The 11,435-nt window shown below is 41.5% G+C and overlaps 1 protein-coding gene across 1 annotated transcript; it reads left to right on the top strand.

Annotated features, from left to right (window-relative positions):
• Nucleotides 1-7,332: 7,332 nt before the first annotated feature.
• Nucleotides 7,333-9,595, top strand: LOC143039740 (uncharacterized). The gene is made up of 3 exons (XM_076209981.1): nucleotides 7,333-7,404; nucleotides 7,502-7,805; nucleotides 8,118-9,595. The coding sequence occupies exons 1-3, from the start codon at nucleotides 7,333-7,335 to the stop codon at nucleotides 9,593-9,595; spliced, it is 1,854 nt and encodes a 617-aa protein (XP_076066096.1).
• The last annotated feature ends 1,840 nt before the right edge of the window (nucleotides 9,596-11,435 follow it).

Genomic DNA, 11,435 nt, shown 5'->3' with positions numbered 1-11,435 from the left:
GCCGTGGACGATCATCGTTAAGCCGTGAACGATCATCGTTAAGCCGTGGACGATCATCGTTGAGTCAAGAACGATCATCGTTGAGCCATGAACGATCATCGTTGAGCCGTGGACGATCATCGTTTAGCCGTGGACGATCATCGTTGAGCAATGGACTATCATTGTTGAGTCAAGAACGATCATCGTTGAGCCATGGACGATCATGGCTAAGATGTGGACGATCATCGTTGAGTCATGGACGATCATCGTTGAGCCATGCATGATCATCTTTGGGCCGTGGACGATCATCGTTGAGCCGTGGATGATGATCGTTTAGCAATGGACAATCATCGTTGACCAATGGACGATCATCGTTGAGCCGTGGACGATCATCGTTGAGCCGTGGACGATCATCGTTGAGCCATGAACGATCATCGTTGCGACATGACGTCACGCTGGAATGTACTAGACAAAAACTGAAACTTATGTTATACTGGCAAAAATAACGCTTAAACTTTTATTCCTCACAATAAATTAGGTTTCTATAATATTCTATTCTACTTAATAATAAACCATTTCAAAGGTGACACATTTTAAAAATGTTACATGTCTGGGAGAGGGGGATCTGTAAGTATTGACAACATGGAGATCAGGCTGCCGTGCCACTGTAGTTGTCATTATGGTTGGTTCATCGGCTCAACGGGTTAAGGAACATCGCCATTTCTGGGCGTGGATTGCAACGAGAGAGGATGTGGATGCGAAACAGGTAAAGTCAGACATATTCCTCATGAGAAGGCTGAAGAAAGAACATAAGCGGCTTTATCCAAACCTTGGGCCTATCCAAAAACCCTCTGGGCCTATCCAAGAGCCCTCATCAGACGGGTCTATCCAAAAGCCCTCATCATCTGGATCTATCCAAAAGCCCTCATCATCTGGGCATTATTACCCGAATCAATACAATTTCGTATCATATTCTGATCACGATTACGTATTCCATTTCTATTTCGACGAGCAGGTTGTATCGGCAGGAGGTTATCGTGATAAAGCGTCAAAAGAGAAATTTATTGCAGAGCGATATAAAGATATTGATCAATTAAAGCATTACTGGGCTGCGCTTAGAAAATATACAAATGATGAAAAGATCACACTTAGCACCCATTTACGATTTCAGGAGTTTTTTAGTGCACAACGGCAAGATATAGCAAATAGAGACGAAAAACGTAGATTAAGGGATAGAAAACGGGCTCAGTTTATTATCCGTGCAAAGAAGACTCAAAAAAATCCTCACTCGACAGATCAGGATGCCGCCGTGAGCACATCAACGCAGGCCGCAACAGACTGCAGGGATGCCGCTGTGACCAAGCAGACCATTGTGACTGAGGTAGCTGGAGTCGAACCTGAAAGTCTCGATGAGCCCTCAGATATTTTGACTCTGAGTAATCGTGACAGAGAGTTGGCAAACCAAAGGAGAAAGAAAATCGAGGAGCGGAAACAAATTAGGTTGGCTAAATTAGCTGAGAGGGAAGAAAAAAAAAAGCGTCTCAGGATAGAAACTCAAGAGAGAAAGAAAAGGGAGAAAGAGGAAAAGGACCGTATTCGTGAGGAGAAACGAGAGGCCAAAATCAATGGGATGAAATACATCGATGAAAATGCACGGAAAATTAGGGTCAGAAAAAGTACTAAGGAATGTCTGCCTCCATTAGTGGATACGTTGGGTGGCTTGACCACGGAGGATAAAATCGAACATCACATTGGAAATCTAGGAGATGTAATTTGTCCTCTGTGTGGAGCAAAACGTTGGAAAGGTGAAATTACTACACTCTGTTGTTCTAGAGGGCAATCAGTCCACCCTCTATTGACTCCTCTCTCTCCTTTGCTTGAAGAGCTGTATAAAGGTGAAACTCAGCTTTCGAGACATTTCCTGAACAATATATGTAACTTCAATAACATGTTTTGCTTCACATCATTTGCCACTTCCGGAAGCCTTGAAAACGCGTCTGAATCCGTAATGACGTACAAAATTAAGGGACATATTTATCACCGATTAGGAGTACTGAAACCACGCTATATGCGAGAACATACGGAGCTGGACCGGTACCTCAAACGTGACGAGAAGGATGTGTATATACACAGAAAAGGGACCTCGATTTGTATTTCTATTGTAATTCTGAAAAGCAGATTCAAATTAGGGCCAACCAGTTAACTACGCACAAACCATTATCAGCTTCAACAAAGAAGAGACGTAGTAATGAAGAAAAGTTATACTCAAAGAATTTCGAGATTGTTTCTATCCTGCAAGGATATCTTACTGCTAACAATGCGGTGTTGAAACCCCTGTTGAAAGAGTTTAAAGGTGTGGTGGATTTGGTCGACAGCAAGACCAAGTAGTTGAACAAGCTTCCAGACGTACGCATCACACTTACAAAGGATTACAAAGGCGGAGCATGCCGACAGGAGACCTTTTGATCCATATCTAGGTCAGATGCGAAAAAAAAATCATAATAATAAAACAATAAATAAAAACTATAATACAGTAATGTAAATAACAAATAAAATACATAAATAAATGCATAGGTATAGTTAAATAATAAACAAACAGGTAAATAGTAAATAATAATAAATTGACATATAACTAATAATAAATGAAAATCAGACAGGCAAATGATAACAAAACAAAAACAAATAATATAAGATAAATTATAATCATTACAGCATCTTACTTAGGTATTTATCTAAATGATTCTTAAAGCTTCGACCTGAACTACATTGCACTACCTGTGCAGGAAGTTTATTCCATTCATTAACTACACGGTTAGCAAAGTTGTTTCTACCTACTTCCAAATTGAATCTATTTCCGGACAGTTTGAGACCATTGTTTCTTGTCTGATTCTCATTCAATGTAAAAATTTGGTCACTTTTGATATTGTCAATTCCCTTTAGAATTTTAAAGACCTGTATCAAGTCATCTCTGAGTCTACGCTTTTTTAGGGAAAACAGATTCATATATTTTAGTTGATTTTCGTATGATTTATTTTTGATATTTGGAATCAGTTTTGTGGCTCGCCGTTGTACTTTTTCCAGTCTGTCAATGCCTTTAATGAGATTCGGTGACCATACGGAAACAGCATATTCCAAATGTGGACGAACTAACGATTTATATAGCTTGTTAATGAGTGATGTGCTTTTGAAATCAAAAGATCGCGCAATCAGTCATAGAATCTTATTTGCTTTCTCAGAGGCTGAAATACACTGCTTGGATGATTTGAGGTCGTTACTGATAATTACGCCGAGATCTTTTTCACTATCCACTTTTGTTAACGAATTTCCAAATAACTTGTAATTGTACTTACTGTTATTTTTACCTATGTGCATTACCTTGCATTTACTTGTGTTAAATTTCATTAGCCACTTTTCAGACCATTGCTGTAATTTATCTAAATCTTCTTGAATATCTAATTGGTTTGAGTGATCATTTGCCACTCCGCACAGTTTTGTATCATCAGCAAATTTGGAAACAGTAGATTTTAGTCCATGGTCTATATCATTTATATATACTACTTCAGTTTCTTTGTCGAGCCACTTTGGGCGAGCTTGATTTGTGGGACGTCTGTCCTTAAAAGGAATGTAAGTTTGAATCATCTTAGTGAGCGTATTTTGAAATATTTCCCACATCTGATCTACAGGTCTTTCGTTTAATTTTGCCTCCCAATCTGTAAGCTGAAGCTCCTGACGTAGTCCTATGAACTGAGCTTTACTGAAATCGGGTATTTTAGAAACACAAGTATCTATTCTAAAATTGTTTAGGAGTTTGAATCTAACTAACTTGTGATCGCTATTTGCAACAGATTCACCGACTTCTACATCAGTTACCATGCTTTCGCGGCTAGTGATCAAAAGATCGAGTAAGTTTCCATATCTTGCGGGCTCTTTTACATGCTGAATTAAGTAATTGTCACAAAGAAAATCAAACAAGCGACTACCTATATGGCCATGTTCAAGGGTCATCCAATCAATGTCAGTAAAATTGAAATCACCCATTATCAATAAATCCCGGTTGCAGAAACTAGACAGTTCTTGAAATAACAGTTTGTCGTCTGCTAATGATAATGTCTTTGGCCTATATATTACACCTATATTCATTTTTTGTCCATTTGTTTGGGTTAACTCAACCCACAACTATCATATGCATCCTGTTTCACTTTATCTAAAACACAAGCATGAACATTGTTTTTAACGTACAATAGAACACCCCCACCTTTCTTGTGGTTTCTATCCTGATGAAAGTGTTTAAATCCCGCAATATTAAATTCAGCTTCGAACTCTGTACCATTTAACCATGTCTCAGTTATTCCTATCATATCGAGATTTTCGCTTTTGACATACGCCTGTATTTCTTGAAATTTGTTTCTAATACTACGAGAATTAAAGTACATGGTTTTAAGAAACTCGTGATTATTTCTTTTTGACACATTTTGAATTTCAATATCATGTCTTACATTATCATTTTGTTTTTCATTTATACCTTGCTCTATATTATTATTTCGTCCTTCATTGACGTTCAATGCCTCATTAACAATTCTCCCATCAAAATTAACATTTCCCCCATCACGGACATCTGGTCGATCACGGTCATCCGATCTCTTTTGTACATTTTGTCCCCCTACGTCACCGTGATTCACGCCGGCCTCCCGTCGTTCAGTGACATTATGTCCGGCATCCCTTTCTAAAATTATATTTTGTCCTCTAGTGACATTATATCCTACCGTGATATTTTTTCCTCCACTATAATTACATCCCATCGTGATCTTTTGTCTTCCACTGTCATTACATCCTATCATGATATTTTGGCCTTCATGGACATTCTGTCCGGTGTCCCTTCCTAAAACTATATTTTGTCCTTCACTGACATTATATCCTACCGTAATATTTTCTCCTCCATTATCATTACATCCTATCGTGATATTTAGTTCTCCACTATCATTATTTCCCATCGTGAACTTTTGTCCTCCACTGTCATTACATCCCATTGGGACATTTTGTCCTATGACATTACATCCTAATGTGACATTTCATCCTCTAGCGTCATTATATCCACTGCCATTACATCCTATCATGATATTTTGGCCTTCATGGACATTCTGTCCGGTGTCCCTTCCTAAAATTATATTTTGTCCTTTACTGACATTATATCCTACCGTGATATTTTCTCCTCCATTATCATTACATCCTATCGTGATATTTAGTTCTCCACTATCATTATTTCCCATCGTGATCTTTTGTCCTCCACTGTCATTACATCCCATTGGGACATTTTGTCCTATGACATTACATCCTAATGTGACATTTCGTCCTCTAGCGACATTATATCCTAAAATTATATTTTGTCCTATACTGGCACATTGTTCTACATTAATGCTATACTCTACACTGTTTTCCCAAGTACATCCTATTTCCCCTTCCCTTTGGGCTTCTACCCTAAAAAAGGAGCTAATTCATTACAAACTCCCACAATGAGGTTTGCAAGAACATCTTTGCCTCTGCGGGTAAGGTGGATCCCATCAGAAGCGTAAAGGTTATGGCGCCTAGAAAAGAGATACCAAGGATCAAGAAAGTGGTATCCCAATTGTGTGCACAACTGCGATATCCTATCATTGATCCCTATGGCTCTACTGTTCTAACACGAGCCTGCGTAGATCCTCGGGAGGATCCCACAGACTACGTGACGGCTCCCACGTTCCTTCATCTCCTGAAGGAGGACCTTGTAATTCCGAACAAGCTCCTCTGATCTCACCCTACCTACATCGTTACTTCCCGTATGAACAATCGTAACCGTGTTCTTCCGTCCTTGCTCCCTGATGGACCGGGTACAATCGACGATCCCACGGCCCGGTTGACATACAAGCTTGCAACGTCGCTTAGTCTTCCGCTGCAGGATGTCGTCATAGCCTCGCACCATGGAGTCCCCCGCCACCAAGAACTCCTGGTTTTCAGCCACTTCATCCTCCAGTAGAGCAAAACGATTGGCTAGAGCCAGCGGTTGCTCCACAGGGCACACGTCTACCGAACGCGGGCTCGACAAACGGGACCCCACGGAGCACCACTCGCTCATGGCAGTGACAGTAGGGGAAGAAGTGGAACGCTCTTTGGGTTGTGGGGAGGGTTCACTCTTCTCACGGAGCGCACTCCTGAGAAGACGAATTTCCTCCTCACACATCCTGAGACGGACCTCTAGGTTCACGCAACCTTCACAAGCCATTTCGCTCCCCCTTTAGTAATAAAAACGGCAAAGAGAAAATGCAAATCAACAACAACAAAAAATCAAAGCGGTCTCTAATAAACTAAATACGCGAAGCTTACTCTGCTTACCTTATACTATTTCTCCTACCTTTGGAGTACAGTAACAGAAAACTGTTTTGAATTTAAATAGAACACTACACTTTATCTTATATCTGTAACTGTATAGCGCTATACGTATACAATCACAAAAACACAACACAATCACTTAACACTGTTCGGAGATATAATTTTCACAGGTATTCGCTAGCTGGTGTCTGTGCAGAAAAACGAGGTCTCTAGCTGAGGTCACGAGTGGACTGAGCTGAGGTCACGAGCGGACTGAGCTGAGGTCACGAGCGGACTGAGCTGAGGTCACGAGCGGACTGAGCTGAGGTCACGAGCGGACTGAGGGAAAGCGTATTCAGCAGCATAAAGGAACTTATGATCTCCCTACAGCCCGTGCACAGGATGGAGCTATAGTTTATTTCGATGAGTCGAATGTTCCGAAGCACCTTGAAGTTGTGCTTTCTTCTCCCAAGGAAGACTCTAAATATTCCAGCGTTATTATAAGTTCTCTCAACTATTTTTACGATCCCATGCAGTACCCTCTTTTGATACCTAATGGAGACGTAGGGTACAGTTTTAGCCAGAAGAAACTAAAAGGGATGAAAATAAGGTATGGAAAAAAGAAAAACACAACTAATTCAAACAATGAGAAAAAAAGAGGCTGATGGTAGACTCACGGGCTGTATGTTTTATAGCCAATTGTACATGGACAAAGTGGATGAGTTCAATTATATTAATAGGGTGAGGACTTTGTTTCAGAAGTTTGTAGTCGACAATTATGTCAAAATTGAGACTTTCCGACTGAGTTTTTTTTTTTTTCAAGCGAATCAACGAAATATACGAAAGGAAAGTTTCGACGTGCTTCAGAACGATGACCCCTCTTCCGTCGGTCAGAGGATTATCATACCTCCATCTTTTGTTGGCGGACCTAGGTACATGAAGCAGAAACGACAAGACGCGCTTACCTTCATGGGTAAATATGGTAGCCCTGACCTATTCATTACGTTCACAATGAACCCAGACTGGCCAGAGTTTGAAACTGCTCTTGCTGCCGGCTGTTCTTCCAGTGATAGACCAGATTTAGTGAGCCGGGTTTTCGGATTGAAACTGTGTGTTTTAATGGATGATTTGACAAAGATTTGCATTTTCGGTCGTACAAAGGCGTTTTTGTATACCGTAGAGTGGCAAAAGCGTGGGTTATCTCATTGCCACGTCCTTCTTTTGGTTAGAGCACAAAATCGATAAAACGGATATCGATAACTACATCTCCGCGGAGATTCCCGATCCGAATACGTCCCCGAGGCTGTACAAAATCGTAACCACCAACATGATACACAACCCGTGTGTTGGTTACGATGAGAGCAGCCCGTGTATCGTCAAAAACAAGTGTTCGGAGAACTTTCCTAAACCTTACAGAAAGGATACTTTTGTTTGTAACAACGGTTATCCGCTATATCGACGAAGGGCCTTTGGTGAGGATGGTGGTAGGTGTTTCGAGAGGAAAAGGAGAGGAAAGGAGGATAAAATGAGGATTGATAATGCGTGGGTAGTCCCCTACAATCCATACCTCTGTCTGAAATATAACGCTCATATAAACGTCGAATGTTGTAACTCCATAAAGTGCATTGCGTATGTAACGAAATATGTGAATAAGGGATCCGATCGCATCATATATTCAAAGTCCGACGGTAAGCCTGTCAACGAGATTAGGAATTATCGCGATGCGCGGTACGTAAACGCTAATGAGGCCACGTGGAGAATATTCAATTTTCATATCCACAAATCCTATCCACCAGTGACTTATTTGCCTATCCACTTGGAAGGTGAGCACAACATTTTCTATGTCGAAGAAGAGGCTTCTATGTCTGTTGAACACCAACTGGCCAAAGTTACGCCAACTTTCTTCAAACTTTGTGAGAATGACGTATTTGCTAGGACACTCCTTTACACTGAAGTACCAACCCACTATGTTTTTTGTAAGAAGAGTGGTGTCTGGACGGAGCGGTCGAGAGGGAGTATATCTATTGGTAGGATGCAAACAACTAATTCGAAGAATGCGGAGTTGTTCTATCTTCGTCTGATGCTGTCTCATGTGAGGGGCCCAAAATCATTTAGCGACATAAGGACTGTTGAGGGTGTTGAGTACGCCACCTATCGAGAGGCCGTCAAAGCGATGGGGCTTATGAAGGACAAGGATCTTTGGGAGAAAACCCTAATGGAAATAGTTAATCACACCAATAACGGAAAGGACCTTCGTTCAACCTATGCCACGATGTTGGTGTTTTGCGATTTAGAGGATCAATCCGAAGTGTGGCTAGATATTCGTGATTATTTTGCGAGAGATTTTCTTTATAAGAGTGGAAAGACACACTACAACGACGAGATTTATTTGGACGCATTGGATGAAATTCAGGAATATGTCTACAACTGTGGAGGGGCGGACATCACTGTGGAGGGGCGGACATCACTGCCAGCTTCTCGAGGACTTGAGAAATCCTTCAATCTGCTGCGAAGAGAGAAAAGTTATAATACAGTTCAACTGATTGAAGACGTATGTGAAAAGCTACCGATGCTAAACAAGGAACAACGCGAGATCTTCGACGCAGTAATTGGGGTTGTTGGAGGGAAAGATCGCGGTAAAGGAAAGGGGTTCTTTTTTGACGCTCCTGGGGCGACAGGGAAAAGTTTCCTGCTTAATCTTCTATTGGACGCTGTTCGTTCGAAAAGAGGAATTGCTTTAGCGGTGGCATCGTCTGGAATAGTTGCAACTGTTTTACATGGCGGTCGAACAGCCCATAATATGTTTAAAATACCTTTAATGGAGTCACATGAATTGAGAAGTTGTTCGATAAAGAAGAATACTCAGATGTCTAAGCTTCTTGGCATGTGCTCTTTGATAGTGTGGGATGAAGTAGTGATGGCCAACAAAAACATGTTGTTGGCCGTCGACATTACCCTGAGGGGTCTTCTTTCTGCCAATGAATTCATGGGAGGCATTCCATTCGTTTGCGCCGGTGACTTTCGGCAGATTTTGCCCGTAGTAAAAGGAGGCGGTTCTAACCAAGAAATATCTGCAACCATCAAAAATACATATTTCTGGGAGGAGTTACGGAAGTATGCATTAACGGAAAATATAAGATTGCGGGGTCCGGATGAACATGGTCACAACAAAATCTTTGCAGAATGCTTATTGCAGATTGGTCACGCTGCCAGTGGGCTTTTCGCAATTCCAGAGAATTTGGTGTGGTTTATTACGACCAAAAGGAATTCATAAACAGCGTCTATCAGGATTTAATCGATCATGTTGGAGACCATCGATATTTCTCATCTCGCGTCATCATATCTCCTTTGAACGTGGATGTGACCGAGATTAATAAGGTGATTCAAAATATGCTTCCTGGAACAAAAAAAAAGTGTATCTGAGCGAAGATAAATTGGAATCAGATGACGATGTAGATTATCAGATTTCGACGTTGAATGAGATCAATCCGGCTTCATTGCCCGTTCATTGTCTCGAGCTAAAGATAGGTTCGGTTGTGATGGTTATCAGAAATATTTCCCCACCCAGAATTTGCAATGGCACCAGGGTAATAGTCGATAACCTGAAGAAAAATATCATCGTTGGGCGGATTCTAGGGGGTATATACGACGGTGAACAAATAACTATAGTCAGAATCAAGTTGGTTTCGAGTGATTCTCCTGTTAACTTCTCGAGATTCCAATTTCCTGTGAAATTGAGTTTTGCAATGACAATCAATAAGTCCCAAGGACAAACCATACAAAAGTGTGGTCTGTATCTGTATGGCACGAAATGTTTTTCGCATGGTCAACTCTACGTTGCGTGTTCGCGCGTAACGAGTTGGGACGCACTAAGTATATATCTGAAGCCTCTCAAGAAAGACGAAATACCCACATTGGAAAACGTTCTTTACCCTGAGGTCTTTAATGAGCTTGAGACAGTGAAGGAGGAGTATTCTCGATTGGATAGTCGAGTATTGATTCGCCAAGAGGACGCAGAAGAGAACAACGAGCTTATGCGAATATATATTCCGAGGAGTGGAGGGCTATCTAAGGAGGAGATCAACGCATTTTTTGCACCCGAGATATCAAGTGAAGATTTCGAGGATGTTAAGGAGCGATTAGAAGAGATTGAGGAGGTCGAGGAAAAGCCGTGAGGAGCTTCAACATCTTCGTCAGTTGTTGGAGGAGAACCGTGAGGTGGGCAAAAACAACCAACAAATGCTGGAAAAGAATCGAGAGCTGGGCGAAAACAACCAACGAATGCTGGCGTCGTTAGTCCGGGGCCTGGAGGCCATCAGGCGGGAGGAGAGTGATGAGCCACTAAAATAAATAAATAAATAAATAAAAATAATAATAATAAACCTACAAAAGTACACATTTTTTCCTTTAACCTGTGCGTCTACGAAGATGACGGCGACAGAGGCACCACACACACACACACACACACACACACACACACACACACACACACACACACACACACACACACACACACACACACACACACAAGGAGTTGTGACCTTGCATTCCCGGTGTGTGGAGTGTGAGTGGTCTCAGACCTACCCAGAGATCTGCTAATAATGAGCTCTGAGCTCACTGCCGTAGGGTGGTGTCTGGCTGTCTCGAAAAGAGGCTGCAGCAGATCCGAGGTGAATACACACACACACTACAATTACGTCCGGTCACCATGTTCCCTTGAACTGACCAGGAAAAAATGTCCCTTGGGTTCGGCCTCGGCCTCGGGGCGGAACCCCACGGGATCCCCAGCACGGGATCCCTATCGTGGGATTAAAGCGCGGAGAGCTGCGGCCGTAGGCCGCTGTTTGCGCAGCCAAGCCCCCGGCGAAGTCGGGGAGGGCGAAGCCCGCGGCTTGTAATAATAATAATAATAATAATAATAATAATAATAATAATAATAATAATAATAATAATAATAATAATAATAATAATAATAATAATAATAATAATAATAATAATAATAATAATAATTGTTACAACTTTGGGTTGTGACACAGGCCTACTATTTCTTCTCATTTTCTTGCGTCTGCTCTCAAACCCCAGTTACCAAATACTTTCGCTCAAGGGCCTAGCCG

The sequence above is a fragment of the Oratosquilla oratoria genome, chromosome 27 (genome assembly GCF_046742065.1).
Source record: "Oratosquilla oratoria isolate Oo_2021 chromosome 27, ASM4674206v1, whole genome shotgun sequence".
Classification (NCBI taxonomy): domain Eukaryota; kingdom Metazoa; phylum Arthropoda; class Malacostraca; order Stomatopoda; family Squillidae; genus Oratosquilla; species Oratosquilla oratoria.
The sequence above is the reverse complement of the archived record's forward strand: the minus strand, read 5'-3'. Positions and strand labels throughout refer to the sequence as shown.

Excerpts from the sequence above, each read along its gene's own strand:
- LOC143039740 (XM_076209981.1), top strand. The coding sequence starts at position 7,333 with ATGAACCCAGACTGGCCAGAGTTTGAAACTGCTCTTGCTGCCGGCTGT. Across the intron at positions 7,405-7,501 it reads CCAGTGATAGACCAGATTTA|AGTGGCAAAAGCGTGGGTTA; the intron begins GTGAGCCGGGTT and ends TGTATACCGTAG. Across the intron at positions 7,806-8,117 it reads GGCCTTTGGTGAGGATGGTG|TGACTTATTTGCCTATCCAC; the intron begins GTAGGTGTTTCG and ends CCTATCCACCAG.